Below are 17,713 nucleotides of genomic sequence, written 5' to 3' on the forward strand. Positions count from 1 at the left end.
TGCCCCTCGGCCTCCCAGAGTCCTGTGATTACAGCCGTGAGCCACCACGCCCAACCCTGATGGACATTTACTACATGCAAACTGACAACTATCTGCAGAGGGTGGGTGTGTTTGGAATTAGGCCTGGGGAGAAGTGGTTCCAGGATCCCATATATGGGGAATTCAAGGTGTGGAGAGATTGAAGGTGACCCTGAACAGGGCCAGGCAGGTTTGTGGAAGAAGTCGGGTGTTCAGGTTTATGGAAAGGGCTTTTGTTGTTGCTGTTGTTGTTGAGGCGGAGTTTTGCTCGTTGCCCAGGCTGGAGTGCAATGGCACGATCTCGGCTCACTGCAATCTTTGCTTCCCAGGTTCAAGCAATTCTCCTGCCTCAGCCTCCCGAGTAGCTGGGATTACAGGCATGCGCCACCACACTGGGCTAATTTTGTATTTTTAGTAGAGACGGGGTTTCACCACATTGGTCAGGCTGATCTCGAACTCTGACCTCAGGTGATCCGCCCGCCTCAGCCTCCCAAAGTGCTGGGATTGGAGGTGTGAGCCACCGTGCTCCACCCTGATGGACATTTATTACATGCAAACCGACGACTATCTGCAGGGAGTGGGTGTGTTTGGAATTAGGCCTGGGGAGAAGCGGTTCCAGGATTCCATATATGGGGAATTTAAGGTGTGGAGAGATTGAAGGTGCCCCTGAACAGGGCCAGGTGGGTTTACGGAAGAAGTGGGGTGTTGAGGTTTACAGAAAGGGCATTTTAAACAAAGATTGCTGCTGTCAAGGCAAGCACAAGGCTGGCTAAATGGAAAGGGGCTGGGAGATGCTGCCTGGAGGAGGAGCCAAGGGGTCAAGGTGCAGGACTCCCTGCAGGGACCAAGGTCCTTGACGAGGAGCAGAAGCACACCCTCACATTTTTTTTTTTTTTTTTTTTGAGATGGAGTCTTGCTCTGTCACCCAGGCTGGAGTGCAGTGGCGTGATCCTGGCTCACTGCAACCTCCACCTCCCGGATTCAAGCAATTCTCTTGCCTCAGCCTCCTGAGAAGCTGGGATTACAGGCGCCCACCGCCACGCCCAGCTAATTTTGTATTTTTAGTAGAGATGGAGTTTCGCCGTGTTGGTCAGGCTGATCTTAAACTCCTGAGCTCAGGTGATCCACCCACCTCGGCCCCCCAAAGTGCTGGGATTATAGGCGTGAGTCTCTGCACCTGGCTTGCACACCCTTACTTTTAATAATGCATAAGAAAGAACCTGAGGAAGCCCTCAAATGTTGTTTAAAAGTTAGGTGTCATAAGGCCAGACACAGTGGTTCATGCCTGTAACCCCAGCACTTTGCGAGGCCAAGAGGGGAGGACCACTTGAGGCCAGGAGCTTGAGACCAGCCTGGGCAACATAGCAAGATCTCATCTCTACCAAAAATTTAAAAATTAGCCGGGCACAGTGGTGCATGCCTATAGCCCCAGTTACTTGGGAGGCTGAGGTAGGAGGATTGCCTGAGCCCAGGAGTTCGAGGTTACAGTGAGCTATGATCACACCACTGCACTCCAGTCTGGGTGACAGAGTAAGACCCTATCTCAACCACCACAACAAATAGCTGTAGTTATTCCCGAAGGACACATCATCAACTCAGCATTCTCATAGAAAGGACAACCCAATACCACCGTGGCCTACAGGGTATTTGTGCAAATTAGAAAAAGACACACCTCTCTCTCAAGATGCTTACATCTCGGGAAATTGTCTACTCAAGTGGATTTTATTAAAATAAGTATTCCCATCTGCCCTAAAACTCCCAGAAGGAATGTACAGTTCTATGGTGTCTTAGCTCTGAGCGGCGCTCCCTCCAAGGCACTGCCAACCACGACTTGCACTACTGCTCGGTCCCCTGCAGTGGCTGTGTGCAGGCTTGGTCCCCTGCAGTGGCTGGGTGCAGCCTCTGTCCCCTGTGATGGCTGGGTGCAGGCTCAGTCCCCTGCAGTGGCTGGGTGCAGGCTCAGTCCCCTGCAGTGACTGGCAGAGCCCATCCGTTGTTTTCCATAACCCCCCCTCACCGTGCATACTGGGCACCCACCATGAGAAAGGGGCACAGACCTTCTGGTCTGTTGTCAACCGCCTGCCTCTGTCTAGCAACGCAGTGCTCTGCTGGAAGTTCTGCCATGTGTTCCACAAACTCCTCCGAGATGGACACCCGAACGTGAGTTCCTGGGGCTGTGGGGTGGCAGGGAGCCAGGGATCCTTGTGGGGAAAGTGACTGCCTGGGCCACAGAGGCTGCTGTCCTCTCCCACACTGCCCCCTTCTCCTGGCCTTTGGGTTCCCCATTAGAGTTGGGTGAGTCTCCCTCCCATCAGCCTGTCCCCCTGCCCTAGGTTCACCTCCGCCTCTCTCCATCCTCCTTCCCTTTGTCTTTCTTTCCTTCTCCATTCTCTCACAGGCTGTTCTTTTGCCCCTGCAGGTCCTGAAGGACTCTCTGAGATACAGAAATGAATTGAGTGACATGAGCAGGATGTGGGTGAGTTTGGAGATGTACTCAGGAGCCACCTGCTTCTCCTTTCCTTCCTCAGAGGCCACAGAGCAAGGACTGGAGGGTGAAATAAATTCATCTCCTTCAGCTTGTTGAGGATTTCTCCCATGGGTGCCAGAGACGGACTAAGGATGCCCCCAAAGAGTACCATGATATCCATAGTCTTGCCTGGGGTCTCTGGATGCTTGAGGAAAGTTCCAGGGCCTGGGAGCTTCTCCTGCCAATGAAAACTCATAAACTCATGTCACAAAGCTGTCCAAGGTTGGGATCCCTCAGCAGTAGCTCCATGGCCATGTTTCCTGCTTTTTTTTCTTTTTTGGTAGAGACGGGGTCTTGCTATGCTGCCCAGGCTGGTCTTGAACTCCTGGCCTCAAGTGATCCTCCCACCTCAGCCTCCCAAAGTGCTGGGATCACACACATGAGCCACTGTGCCCAGCCCACAGTTCCTACTTCTCTTCTCCTTCCACTGGTCCCGTTGGAGTCATAGTGCATTGAGAATTAGAATTAGCATACCCAATTCTTAATGCCAGAGCTTTTTCTTTCCTGTTTAGAGATTATCAGTGCTTTAGGATGAGGGGGGAAGTAGGTGGCAATATCACAGTCAATGGAAAAGAGCATTTCTGTACACACACCACAATCACCCTAGATTCTGATGTCCGTGGGTGTGTATATGGAGAGGGGTAATCTGCATTTTGAAGAATCTCTCTTGGCCAGGCGCAGTGGCTCACGCCTGTAATCCTAGCACTTTGGGAGGCCGAGGCAGGCAGATCACCTGAGGCCAGGAGTTTGAGACCAACCTGGCCAACATGGTGAAACCCGGGCTCTATTAAAAATACAAAAATTAGCCGGGTGTGGTGGCGTGTGCCTGTAATCCCAGCTACTTGGGAGGCTGAGGCAGGAGAATCGCTTGAACCTAGGAGGCGAAGGTTGTGGTGAGCCAAGATTGGGCCACTGCACTCCAGCCTGGGTGACAGAGTGAGACTCTGTCTCAAAAAAAAAAAAAAAAAAAACACTCCCTGGTTGATTCTGATACGTTCTTTTGCCTCTACCAGTTGAGAACTACTACTTTAGCCTTTTTGCACAGTCTTACCTGTATCTGTCTGCACCTATGAAATGTTGGCAACTATGTAGTCCTATCTACCTATCATAGGTGAGGAAACACAGGCCCAGAAAGGGAAGCAACTTGTCCTAAAGTCACAAAATTAGGTACCAGAACAAAGTTGAGAGTTGTCCCCAGATTTCCCAACTGTGTGCTAGAAAACGTTCCCTGTAACATGTAAAGCTTAGGTCTTTTTCCTTTTTGTTAGAATTTGCCTGGTATATATTTCTCCATCTTTTTACTTTAAGCATTCCTATATTTTTATGTTTTAGAAATAACACTTATAAATAACATTTGGTTGGATTTTGTGTGGTTTGTGGTGGTTGTTTTTTTATCCAGGTTGGTAGTCTTTGTCTTTTAACTGGGCATTTAGTCTATTTACATTTATTATGCTACATGGTATGTTTAGGTTTATGTCTCCCATTTTATTCTATGTTTTCTATTTGTCCCATCTGTTCTACTTCTATTTCTCTCATTCCTTGCCTTCTTTTGGATTGGCTGGGTATTTTTTTCTTATTCTCTTTTTTCCTCATTACTATTTGGGAGGTTAAAAAACAAATCTACTTTTTTTGTTTTTGGCATGTTCTCTAATAATTACAAAATGCTTGCTTGTTTTATCTAGGTCTACCTTTCGTATCTTTGTTTCCTGTATAACACAAAGACTTTAGAATATTTTAGTTCCATTCAGTCCCTCAATTTATCTGTTAGCATAACCATGTATTTTGGTTTTGGTTATGTTTATCTTTAAATTCTGTAAGTTATCGTTTTATTTTCCTTGTTTTATTCTGTGCTCTCCATAGACCTTTCATCTGAGATCACTTTCTTTCTGCCTGAATTATTTCCTTTCTAACTTCCATAATTGAGAGCCTACTGGTGGCTGACACTGTGTTTGCTTGTTTAAGGATGTCGTTTTTGGCCAGGCGCAGTGGCTCATGCCTGTAATCCCAGCACTTTGGGAGGCCGAGGCGGGCAGATCACGAGGTCAGGAGATCGAGACCATCCTGGCTAACACGGTGAAACCCCCGTCTCTACTAAAAAAATACAGAAAATTAGCTGGGCGTGGTGGTAGGTGCCTGTAGTCCCAGCTACTCAGGAGGCTGAGGCAGGAGAACGGCGTGAACCCGGGAGGCGGAGTTCACAGTGAGCCGAGATCGCACCACTGCACTCCAGCCTAGGTGACAGAGAGAGACTTCGTCTCAAAAAAAAACAAAAAAAAAAACAAAAAAAAAGAATGTCTTTTTTTTTTTTGGAGACAGAGTCTTGCTCTGTTGCCTGGACCAGAGTACACTGGCATAATCTCAGCTCACTGCAACCTCCGCCACCCAGGTTGAAGCGATTCTCCTGCCTCAGCCTCCCGAGTAGCTAGAATTACAGTGCCTACCACCACACCCAGCTAATTTTTATATTTTAGTGGAGACACGGTTTTGCCATGTTGGCCAGGCTGGTCTCGAACTCCTGACCTCAAGTGATCTTCCCTCCTCGGCCTCCCAAAGTGTTGGGATTACAGGCATCAGCCATCGCACCCAGCCCCTTCTCAGATTTTGGCTAGACCTGTGTCAGACTTTCTCATCCTACCCCTCATGTCTCTAAACCACTCTTTCAGTTTTTTCTACCTATTTGTCTTTGCTGTATTCTGGATAATTTTTATCAACTCTAGCCTTCAGTTTGCCTCCTCTCCAGTTGGGTCTAATGTGTTATTAAGCTTCTCCGTAAGGTTTTCAATTTCATTTAGTACAGTTTTCTTTTCTTTTCTTCTTCTTCTTCTTTTTTTTTTTTTTTAAGACAGAGTTTTGCTCTTGTTGCCCAGGCTGGAGGGCAATGGCACGATCTCTGCTCACGCAACCTCCACCTCCAAGGTTCAAGTGATTCTCCTGTCTCAGCCTCCCAAGTAGCTGGGATTACAGGCATGTGCCACCACGCCCAGCTAATTTTGTATGTTTAGTAGAGATGGGGGTTTCACCATGTTGGCCAGGCTGGTTTCGAACTCCTAACCTCAGGTGATCCAATGCCTCAGCCTCTCAAATTGCTAGGATTACAGGCATGAGCCACCACACCTGGCCCAATTAGTACAGTTTTCATTTCTTGAAGTTCTATTTATTTATTTATTTTCAAATCTGCTTGTTTTTTGCGGGGAGAGGTGGTGGTTGTTGCTGTTTGAGACAGGGTCTCACTCTGTCACCCAGGCTGGAGTGCAGTGGCGCGATCATGGCTTATTGCAGCCTCAACCTCCTGAGCTCAGGTGATTCTTCCACCTCAGCCTCCCAAGTAGCTGGGAAAACAGGTGTGCACCACCAAACCCAGCTAATTTTTGTAGACGCAGGTTTTCGCCATGTTGCCAAGGGTGGTCTCAAACTCCTGGGCTTAAGCGATCTGCCACCTCAGCCTCCCAAAGCACTGGGATTACGGGCAGGAGGAGCCACTGTGTCTGGCCCTGCTTCTCCTCCTTTACAATTTATTATGCCCTGCATATATTTTGAAACAGTCTCTTATTTCTTTAGATATATGAACCAAAGTCATCTCATATATATTTTGTAATTCTATTATCTAAAGTCTTTAGAGATTTGTTTCTGTCCTCCGTCCCTTTTGGTGCATTTTGCCCATGCTGTGTAGTTTTCTTTATGTTCGGTTATTTTCTACCCTAAGCTGCTCATCTTCCTTGGAATTGTATCTGTGGAGAATTCTTTGAAGTCTGTAATGAAGGCAGGTTCCTCCAGAGAGAACTGGCATTTGCTTCGATTGAGATCACTCGAAATTAAATTCTCAGCTTAAGGTTTTGTGAGTTTAGGGCAGATTTTCCTTCCCCAATCACAGCGGTGATTTGAGGCGGTAGAATTCTTCATAGTCCTTAGGGAGGACTTCCTCAGTGCAGGAGTACAAGCGTTTGTTACTTTATTATTTATCTTTACTTCCCCTATACCAAGGAGGCAGTCTTTTGTGTGTGTGTTGGTGGTGGTGGTGGTGTTTTGAGACAGTTTCTTGCTCTGTCACCAAGGCTGGAAGTATGGTGACATGATCACAGCTCACTGCAGCCTCAACTTCCTGGGCTCAAGTGATCCTCCCACTTCAGCCTCCTGAATAGCTGAGACCACAGGTGCACACCACCATGCCCAGCTAATTTTTTAATTTTTTGTAGAGATGGGGTTTCACCATGTTGGCCAGGCTGGTCTCAAATTCCTGAGCTCAAGCAATCCTCCCTCCTTGGCCTCCCAAAGTGCTGGGATTACAGGCATGAGCCACTGCACCTGGCCAGACTCAACATTCTTAAGTAGGAAGCTTTGTCCAGAATTTATCAAAGGCAGTCCTTATGTTTGTACAAAAGATTGTGCTATAAGGAATGTTCATTGAAATGGTTTATGATAGCAAAAATTTCAACTGGTTTGAATTGGCTTCAGCTCATTTGAATTTATTGAGTCAGTTCAATAAATTACAATAGTACTGGTCAGTCACTAAAAATAATGAAAGAAAGTTGAAGAAGTTGAATAAAATTGCAGCATATTAAGCAAGAAAAATAGATTGATTCTATTTTACATTTAAGAATAAAGGTAGATGGCTGGGTGCGGTGGCTCACGCCTGTAATCCCAGCACTTTGGGAGGCAGAGGCGGGCAGATCACCTGAGATCAGAAGTTCGAGACTAGTCTGGCCAATATGGTGAAACCCCATCTCTACTAAAAACTACAAAAATTAGCTGGGCGTGGTGGCTCACACCTGTAGTGTAATCCTAGCCTTTTGGGAGGCCAAAGCAGGTGGATCACTCAAGGCCAGGAGTTTGAGACCAGCCTGGGCAACATGGTGAAACCATATCTCTAGTAAAAATACAAAAATTGACCAGGCGTGGTGGTGCGTGCCTGTAATCCCAGCTACTCGGGAGGCTGAGGCAGGAGAATCACTTGAACCCAGGAGGTGGAGGCTGCAGTGAGCCGAGATCATGCCACTGCACTCCAGCCTGGGCAACAGAGCTAGACCCCATCTCTAAATAAATAAAATAAAGGGGAGAAAAAAAAGAAGATAGATTCTTTACCAGAGAATTCCTGGCTGCAGATCTCTCAACTGTTATGTTCTTGTTGTTGACTCTGTTTCCCCTCCTCTTCCTAAAAGGGCCACCTGAGCGAGGGGTATGGCCAGCTGTGCAGCATCTACCTGAAACTGCTAAGAACCAAGATGGAGTACCACACCAAAGTGAGTCTCTGCGGACAGTTCTGCCGCCACCGCCGCCTCCCCTGCTCCATCCCTTCAACCCCTCCCTGGGCTCATTTGTCAGCTCTTTCAGGTAATAGACAGCCCAGGCTTCTGAGGAAGTGTGCACATCATGTACCCAAGCTGTGAGAGAGGAAAGCCACCGCCAGGCCCACGGGGTGTGACGAAGGCTGGGATTTTGGCCCGTGTCTTCTGCACCCTTTGTTCCCCATTTTGCAGCTAGAAAGAAACCTGGCCAGGCACGGTGGCTCACACCTATAATCCTAGCTCTTTCGGAGGCCCAGGCGGATGGATCACCCGAGGTCAGGGGTTCAAGACTGGCCTGGACAACATGGCAAAACCCCGTCTCTACTAAAATTACAAAAATTACCCATGGTGGTGATGCATGCCTGTAGTCCCAGCTACTCGGGAGGCTGAGGCAGGAGAATCGCTTGAACCTGAGACCAGGAGGCAGAGGTTGCAGTGAGCCAAAACCATGCCACTGCACTCCAGCCTGGGAGACAAAATGAGACTCTGTCTCAAAAAAAAAAAACAAAAAAAAGAAAGAGTAACCCTAGGCACTATATTACCTTATGAAAATGTTACAGAAGCATTGATTTTACTGTTAATAAAAACAATTCCTGGCTGGGCACAGTGGCTCATGCCTGTAATCTGAGCATTATGGGAGGTCGAGGCTGGAGGATGGCTTAAGACCAGGAGTTTGAGACCAGCCTGGGCCATAGCAAGATCCTGTCTCTACAAAAAAATTTAAAAATTAGCCGGGCGTGGTAGTGTGCAACTGTAGTCCCAGCTACTCGGGAGGCTGAGGTGGGAGGATACCTTGAGCCTGGGAAGTCAAGGATGCAGTGAGCTATGATCGCATCACTGCCCTCCCGCCTGGGCAACAGAGGCCCTGTTTCACAGAAAAAAGAGAGAAGAAGGTGACACAATGGATAGTGTGAGGTGGGGGAGGCGAGCAGCTGCGGGGTGTACAGGGGTCTGGCAACTGTGGGAGACAACGGGGATCAGGCAGAGGGGTGGGCACATAGGAGGCAACGTAAACCAGAACTGAGGCTGGGCCAGGCCAGGGTGTCAGAGGCTGAGGCGGGGAGTCGGGCTGCCCTTGGGCTGGATTGCAAGGCGAAGAAGCAGGAGGGAGAGGCTGAGAGTGTGGAGGGGAGGGGGCTTGTAGCGTGTGATTGGAGGGAGGACCGGGCTCTGGTAAAGGTGTCATGAGGAGGCGGGGAAAGGTGAGAACTGGATTTAAGATGTTTTGGGGTTGGGCGCAGTGGCTCACGCCTGTCATCCCAGCATTTTGGGAGGCCAAGGCGGGCGGATCATCTGAGGTCTGGAGTTCAAGACCAGCCTGGCCAACATGGCAAAACTCCATCTCTACTAAAAATACAAAAAGAAATTAGCTCACGTCTGTAGTCCCAGCTACTCGGGAGGCTGAGGCAGGAGAATCGCTTGAACCTGGGAGGCGGAGGTTGCAGCGAGCCGAGATGCTGCCTCTGCACTCCAGACTGGGCGACAGAGCAAGACTCAATCTCAAAAAAAAAAAAGACGTTTTGGGAGTAGAGATTGAAAGTGTTAAATTGAGCTGGATGTGGTGGCTCACACCTCTAATCTCCACACAATGGAAGGCCAAGGCAGGAGGATCACTTGAGGCCAGGAGTTGGAGACCAGCCTGACCAACATAGTGAAACCCCCATCTCTACTAAAAACACAAAAATTAGCTGGGCGTGGTGACACGCACCTGTAATCCCAGCTACTCAGGAGGCTGAGGCTTGAGAATGGCTTGAACCCAGGAGGCGGAGGTTGCAGTGAGCCGAGATGGCGCCACTGCACTCCAGCCTGGGTGACAGAGCAAGACTCTGTCTCAAAAAAAAAAAAAAAGTGTTAAATGGAAAATAGGAGGAGGAAGGGCCTAGGGTAGGATTTTAGGTGGAAAAGGAAAGAAAGGAGGGTGTAGAGAAAGCAAGACTGGGAAGAAGGTTAAGGAGGAAGAGGACTGGGATGGGAGCTGGGGCAGTGGGGCTGTGGGGGTGATAGAGGCCAAAGGGGTCCCTTTGCCTTGTGTATAGGAAGACAGCAGAGTTCAGCGGCATCAGAAGCAGCTGGTGCCAATAGCCAGTCCCCTAGCTTTTAATAGCATGGAAGGGCAGAAGGGAATGGTCACGTGGGCTTGGAGACCTGGGGTGGAAGAGGATGCAGCTGGCTTTGCTTCCAGAGGCTCTCGAGCTCACTGCTGTCTTGTTTTTCCTGGTTTTAGAAAGCAGAGAAAAAGGGGAAGCTGGTATTGTCCAAGTGTGGAGGAGCAAAGGACTTTTCCAGTTTTTAGCAATTAGCGATACAAGAGTGGGGAAGGAGGCTGGGCAGAGTGGCTCACACCTGCAATCCCAGCATTTGGGGAGGCCAAGGCTTGAGGTGAGACCAGCCTGGGCAACACAGTGAGACCCTGTCTCTTAAAAAAAATTTTTTTTGGCCAGGCGCGGTGGCTCACGCTTGTAATCCCAGCACTCTGGGAGGCCGAGGCGGGTGGATCACCTGAGGTCAGGAGTTCAAGACCAGCCTGGGCAACATGGTGAAACCCCATCTCCACTAAAAATACAAAAAAATTAGCCGGGCATGGTGGTGCGTGCCTGTTAATCCCAGCTACTCAGGAGGCTGAGGCAGGAGAATCGCTTGAACCCAAGGGGCTGAGGTTGCAGTGAGCTGAGATCATGCCATTGCACTCCAGCCTGGGCAACAGAGTGAGACTCCGTCTCGAAAACAACAACAAAAATATCCCGCACACATTAAAGAAAAATTCATTCTCTGGCTGGGCGTGGTGGCTCACACCTGTAATCCCAGCACTTCCGGAGGCCAAGGCGGGCGGATCACCTGAGGTCAGGAGTTCAAGACCAGCCTGGCCAATGTGGCGAAACCCCATCTCTACTAAAAACACAAACACACACACACACACACACAAATTAGCCCGCATGGTGGTGTATGCCTGTAGTACCAGCTACTGAGGAGGCTGAGGTGGAGGATCGCTTGAGCCCAGGAATTCGAGGCTGCAGTGAGTGATGATCATGCCACTGCACTCCAGCGTGGGCAACAGTGAGGCCATGTCTCTAAAAAATAAAAAAAGAGAGAGAAACAAGAGAGAGCTGGCTTCCCCCTCCTCTGCCATGTTAGCAATGTAACCAGGATGAAGCGCCTCACCAGGCACCGAATCTGTCAACACCTTGACTTTGAACTCCCTGGCCTCGAGAACTGAAAGGCCCTCTCTATGGGTTAAGCCACCCAGTGCATGGTATCTTGTTATAACTGCCTGAGCTGACTAAGACGGACGTTCAGGACAGAGAGCGTGAATGCATAGTGACACCAGCTGTGAGTCTTTCTCCAGGGACAGTCGGCAGCCGGCCCTAGGTGCAGAGACGATGACAAGGACCCAGGCTCTCAGCAGGTCTTCCAAGCAGTGTGGTAGAAAGGCAGGCAGGGTGTGGGGAAGTGGAGCCAGGCCACCAGTCATGATGTCAAGACTGAGCCAGGAAGCAAAGGCAGGCAGAGAGATGGGGAGGAGAGGGAGCAGGAGGGGACTGGCCATCTCTGAGACAGAAGCGTGAGTAGTGGGTGGACTTGAGGGCAGGAGAGGACTGAAAGGGCAGAGGCCTGGGCGATGCAGCCAGAGAGGGAGATGCTGGTGTGGGGAGGTCTGGGCAGGGATGTTTTAGGTGATGGCAGAGTCTGGAGTGGGGATGGAGTAGAGGTGAAGGTGCTGAAATTGAGGTCAGAGGTTGTAATCTCAGCGTGTATGACTTGGGGCAAAGGAAAACTGTGTCCCAGGTGCCAGGTCAAGCCTCAGAGGCCTTGGCACCATGGAACCCAGGAGCAAAGTCTGCAATGGGGATTTTTTTTTCTTTTTTTTTGCGGGGTGGGGGAGACGGAGTCTCACTCTGTTGCCCAGGCTGGAGTGCAGTGGTGCGATCTCAGCTCACTGCAACCTCCGCCTCCCAGCGTCAAGCAATTCTGCCTCAACCTCCCAAGGAGCTGGGACTACAGGCGTGCACCACCACACCCGGCTAATTTTTGCATTTTTAGTTGAGACAGGGTTTTGCCATGTTGGCCAGCCTCGTCTCTAATTCCTGACCCCAAGTGATCCATCCGCCTTGGCCTCCAAAGTGCTGGGATTACAGGTGTGAGCCACCGCACCTGGCCTAGAGCCTAAAGTATCCACTTGTACATGTAGATGCCCCACGATGGAATGGCCACCCATCTCTGTGGCCTTTTCCCTTTGCCACAGGGACAAACCACACAGATGACAGGATCATGCTGGCTGTAGATACTGAGCAATGATTGATGATACCAGCGGTTTTTCTTTTTTTCTTTTTTGTTTGTTTTGAGGTAGGGTCTCACTCTGTAACCAAGCTGGAGTGCAGTGGCCTTGAACTGTAAACTTGAACTCCCGGGCTCAAGCAATCCTCCCACCTCGGCCTCCCAAGTAGCTGGGACCACAGGCGTGTGCCACCACGCCCGGCTGAGAGAGGGCTCTTCATGTCTTCTGCCCTGACTCCCTTCCTCTGCCTCCCTTCCAGAATCCCAGGTTCCCAGGCAACCTGCAGATGAGTGACCGCCAGCTGGACGAGGCTGGAGAAAGTGACGTGAACAACTTGTAAGTGGCTCCTGCCCTGAGCCCAGGGAGGGAGAAAGCTTTTGTGAATGCTGACACTTCTCATAAGGGTCATGGAGGGCCTGATGGGGGGAGGCCGTGGCTGGGATGGGGACCAAAGCCCCTGGGGGATGTGGCCTTGGGGCTACTTATTTATTGGTGGTGCCTCATCCAGAACCCCTGCCTGGCTATTTCACACCCCAAAGCTTTCCTGTCTGTCTCGCTTTCTGCCCTCTGACTCCAACACTGGTACCTATCCTCTCCCTCTGTCACTGTCACTGTTTTTGTTTTTTGAGAGGCAGTCTCGCCCTGTTACCCAGGCTGGAGTGCAGTGACTTGATCTCGGCTTACTGCAGCCTCCACCTCCCAGGTTCAAGTGATTCTCCTGCCTCAGCCTCCCGAGTAGCTGGGATTACAGGCATGCGCCATCACACCCGGCTAATTTTTATATTTTTAGTAGAGATGGGGTTTCGCCACGTTGGCCAGGCTGGTCTTGAACTCCTGACCTCAGGTGATCCGCCCACCTCGGCCTCCCAAAGTGCTGGGATTACAGGCGTGAGCCACCGCCCCCAACCTGTCGCTGTCACTGTTGACTTCACCAGGCTGCATGGCCATAATACCCACGAGGCTAAGACTTGGAGCTGGAGTTGTGTGTGTGTTTGCGCATGCACATGAGCATTGGAGACTGGAGTAGCGTAGAGCGTGGGGGAGGGGACAGGTAACAGACCGGCCTCAGGCTGTGGAGGGTAAGCTCTCTTTCCTCTTGGGTCCAGTTTCCAGTTAACAGTGGAGATGTTTGACTACCTGGAGTGTGAACTCGACCTCTTCCAAACAGGTGAATCTCTTCCCTCCCGTCTAACCCAGGCTCTCATGGGAACTACCTAATTCCCAGTCCTCCTCTCCCTGCAAAGTGTGCAGCACAAGGGGTAGGAAAATGGAGACATTCACACCCCATCTCTGGTCTCTCCAACCCTCGTGCAGGGAGGGACTGAACCTCTTCAGTATTTTTCTTTTTAAGAGACAAGTTCTCGGCCGGGTGCAGTGGCTCGCACCTGTAATCCTAGCACTTTGGGAGGCTAAGGTGGGCCCATCACTTGAGGCCAGAAGTTCAAGACCAGCCTGGCCAACATGGTGAAACCCTGTCTCTACTAAAAATATAAAAATTAGCCGGGCATGGTGGCACATGCCTGTAATCCCAGTTACTTGGGAGGCTGAGGCAGGAGAATTGCTTGAACCCAGGAGGTCGAGGTTGCAGTGAGCCAAGATCATGCCATTGCACTCCAGCCTGAGTGATACAGCAAGACTTCATCTCAAAAAAAAAAAAAGAGAGAGAGAGAGAGAAGGTCTCGCTCTGTCGCCCAGGCTGGATTGCAGTGGCATGTTACGGCTCACTGCAACCTCAAACTACTAGGCTCAAATGATCCTCCCACCTCAGCCTCCCAAGTAGCTGGGACTACAGGCACGCACCACCACATCTGGCTGATTTTTTATATTTTTTGCAGAGATAGAGGTCTCACTGTGTTGCCCAGGCTGTTCTTGAACTACCAGCCTCAAGGTGTCTTCCCAACTCAGCCTCCCAAAGTTCTGGGATTACAGGCGTGAGCTACCACACCTGGCCTCCTAGATATTTTCCAAGCGGGTGGTTTCACGTCTGAGCAGAAAGACCACACACTGCCCCTTCCTACTGGCCTCTCTCCTGAAGCGCAGGCCTCCAAAAGCCCAAAGACAGGTCTTACCTCTTTGCCAGCCACTGGACTGTAGCCATGGCCCTGGCCAGTCCTTGGTCCAGTCTTGTCTGCTACTCGGAACTGGGCTGGCTCATGGGCACGATTTCTGCTGAGGAGGAAGGGCTCATGTCTGTTGTTGAGTTGGCAGCCATGGGAAACAAGCTGGTCAGGATTGGTTGTCACCCAGGACTGGTTGTCACCCAAGTCCACATGAGAAGCTCACACAGTCCTGTTCCACTAGCAGGGGGAGTGGCCACACTTCCAGGCTCCCGCCTGCCAGGAACTGTGGTGCCTCCAGACCATCAGCCCCTAATGCTTCCCTGACAAGCCTCAGCTGGTCCCCTTCTCTCCAGCGCGTCTCCTCCCCACATCTCCCAGCAGGCTCCCCTCCTTTCCCTGGGGGATGTAAGCACCAGCGTTCTGAGACTCAGGGCGTTCCATGACAAGCATCCAACTCTGAAAGACAACGTTCCACATTGCAGGTCTCCATACGCAAGCTTGGTGGTCTCACGCCCAAGCCTCGTGGCCTTCTCTGCATGTGGACAGGCAGGACCCACTCTTGGGGCTTGGACTCTCTGACCCCGAATTTCCTTCAGCTTCCTTCAGCTTGTTCATCTGTGCAGAAATGCCTACTACTGGCCTCTTTTCCAGAATATTCTGTTTTGTGTTGTACGATGGCTGGGACAGGGCAACAAATTCTGTAATACATTGACCAGTCTTCAGCACAGGATGTGGTCAGAAAAACATCAGAAACAGGCCAGGCGCAGTGGCTCATGCCTGTAATCCTAGCACTTTGGAAGGCCAAGGGGGGCAGATCACCTGAGGTCAGGAGTTCAAGACCAGCCTGGGCAACATGGTGAAACCCTGTCTCTACTAAAAATACAAAAATTAGCCAGGTGTGGTGGTGAGCACCTGTAATCCCAACTACTCAGGAGGCTGAGGCAGGAGAATGGCTTGAACTCAGGAGGCGGAGTTTGCAGTGAGCCGAGATGCAGTGAGCAAGATTCTGTCTCAGAAAAAAGAAAGACCAACACCAGAAACAGCTGGAAACTGCGGTTTGTGCGAGAAAGGGACATTCAGCCGACTAGGAAGCTATTTGAGCAGGGTGTTATACGAAAGTCAGTAGAGAAATAAAAATAAAACGCAGAATCTAGTCTATGCCCTAAGCTATTCCCAGTCAGACTGAAAGCAGTGGTGTAGATGCATTTATTTTTTAAAAAATGCATTGGGGCCGGACGCAGTGGCTCATGCCTGTAATTTCAGCACGTTGGGAGGCGAAGGCAGGTGGATCATGAGGTCAGGAGTTCAAGACCAGCCTGGCCAACGTGGTGAAACGCCATCTCTATTGAAAATACAAAAATTAGCCAGGCGTGATTGATGGTGTGTGCCTGTAATCCCAGCTACTCAGATGGCTGAGGCAGGAGAATTGCCTGAACCCGGGAGGCAGAGGTTGCAGTGAGCCAACATCACACCACTGCACTCCAGCCCGGGTGACAGAGCAAGACTCCTTGAAAAAAAAAATGCTTTGGAAATGTTTGCATAAAAGTATATAAACAAGTATACATTGTTGTGGCTAACTTTTCATCATTTGGATTTTGGTGGGAACAATGTATGTGGATAATTCAGAATTCATTCACATTTAGCTTTCACTTTTTTGTTGTTGTTTCTTTTGAGATAGTCTGGTTGTGTCACCCAAGCTGGAATGCAGTGGTGCGATTCCGGCTCACTGCAACCTCCGCTTCTGGGGCTCAAGCCATCCTCCTACCTCAGCCTCCCAAGTAGCTGGGACTACGGGCACGCACCACCATGCCCAGCTAATTTTTGTGTACTTTTTTTAGAGACAAGGCTTCATTATGTTGCCCAGGCTGGTCTCAAACTCCTGAGCTCAAGTGATGTGCCTGCCTTGTCCTCCCAAAGTGCTGGGATTATTGGCATGAGCCACCACGCCCAGCCTGCATTTAGCTTTGGAATGTGCTAGATCTGAATGCAGGCGTGAGTGAGATTCTTGGAATTGTCATCCTTGGGAAAGTGCAGCCTAGAAGTTGCAGTTCGGCTGACACAAGCTCTCTCCCCATGGCTCTCACCTCTTCTTGGAGCCGGCTGCCTGCCTGCCTCCCGCTGCTGTGGTGTTTAGGGATAAGCAAGACAAATGTTTCAACCTTTGGGTCATCCTTCCAGTTCCTGACAGACAGTGGACCATGAGTAAGCGGAGATGGTGATGAGGTCCAAAAGGACTTGGTTAGCTGAGAGAATGAGTAAGGGGTAGAGGTGGTGAGCTCAGCCATCTTTTTTGTGCCACATCTCATGACCCCTAGCTCTGGTGTTTTGTGTGTTTGTTTGTTTTGTTTTGAGAGAGTCTCGCTCTGTTGCCCAGACTGGAGTGCAGTGGCACCATCTCAGCTCACTGCAACCTCCGCCTCCCAGGCTCAAGCAATTCTTCTGTCTCAGCCTCCTGAGTAGCTGGGATTACAGGTGTGTGCCACCACGCCCGGCTAATTTTTGTACTTTTAGTAGAGACAGGGTTTCACCATGTTGGCCAGGCTAGTCTCGAACTCCTGGCCTCAAGTGATCTGCCTGCCTTGGCCTCCCAAGGTGCTTGGATTATAGGCATGAGCCACCGTGCCCAGCCTGCTCTGGTTTTATATGCATTGTTCATTAATATTGTTACCACGAGATGCTGACCTACTCATCTCTAAATTCCCTCTGTTCTAGCCCAGTGCCTGGTGAATAGCAGGCCCTCAACCATAAAAGAATGCTTGCTTTTTGAAAAACAGCAGGCTACCAGGTGCAGTGGCTCATGCCTATAAACCCAGCACTTTAGGAGGCCAAGGTGGGAAGATTGCTTGAATCCAGGAGTTATAGTCGGGTAGCTCTGGTCCAGAAGACTCTAAGTAATTCACCCTAGAGTTTCCCAGAGCATGCAGCTGAAAGTTAACACCATGTAATGAATTCTGTTCACCTATTTCATCATCACTGCTGTTTTTCTTTTCTCTCTCTCTCTTGTGTGTTTTTTTTTTTTTTTTTTTTTTTTTTTGGAGATGGGATCTCACTCTGTCGCCGAGGCTGGAGTACTGTGGCACAATCATAGCTCACTGCAGCCTTGACCTCCCTGGTCTCAAGGGATCCTCCCACCTCAGCCTCCTGAGTAGCTGGGACCAGGGATGTGTGCCATCACACCCAGCTAATTTTTAAATTTTTTGTAGAGATGGGGTCTTGGTATATGACCAGGCTGGTCTCGAACTCCTGAGCTCAAGTGATCCTTCCACCTCAGCCTCCCAAAGTGTTGGGATTATAGGCATGAGCCACCACCCCCAGCCTCCTGTGCTTCAAGAAGCACCCGCAGTGTGCACTGTCCAATAGGGCACTCACTAGCCCCATGTGATCATTGAACTTGATTACAATTAAATAACATTTAAAAGTCAGGTCCTCAGCTGCACTAGTCCTATTTCAGCCATATTTCAGAAAGCCACATATGGCTAATATATTAAAAAGTTTATATGAACATTTTCATCATTGTAGAATTCTATTGGATAGCACTATTGTGGGTGATTCT

The 17,713-nt window shown here is 49.9% G+C and overlaps 1 protein-coding gene across 1 annotated transcript in view; it reads left to right on the top strand.

Annotated features, from left to right (window-relative positions):
- The window catches only part of LOC463479 (uncharacterized), a 75,163-nt gene that overhangs the window by 18,464 nt on the left and 38,986 nt on the right, over positions 1 to 17,713 (top strand). Inside the window, 5 exon segments of the mRNA NM_001428069.1 lie at positions 2,036 to 2,178; positions 2,438 to 2,494; positions 7,702 to 7,782; positions 12,360 to 12,436; positions 13,207 to 13,268. Coding sequence (NP_001414998.1) covers positions 2,036 to 2,178; positions 2,438 to 2,494; positions 7,702 to 7,782; positions 12,360 to 12,436; positions 13,207 to 13,268 — 420 coding nt within the window.

The sequence above is a fragment of the Pan troglodytes genome, chromosome 6 (genome assembly GCF_028858775.2).
Source record: "Pan troglodytes isolate AG18354 chromosome 6, NHGRI_mPanTro3-v2.0_pri, whole genome shotgun sequence".
In the NCBI taxonomy this organism is placed as follows: domain Eukaryota; kingdom Metazoa; phylum Chordata; class Mammalia; order Primates; family Hominidae; genus Pan; species Pan troglodytes.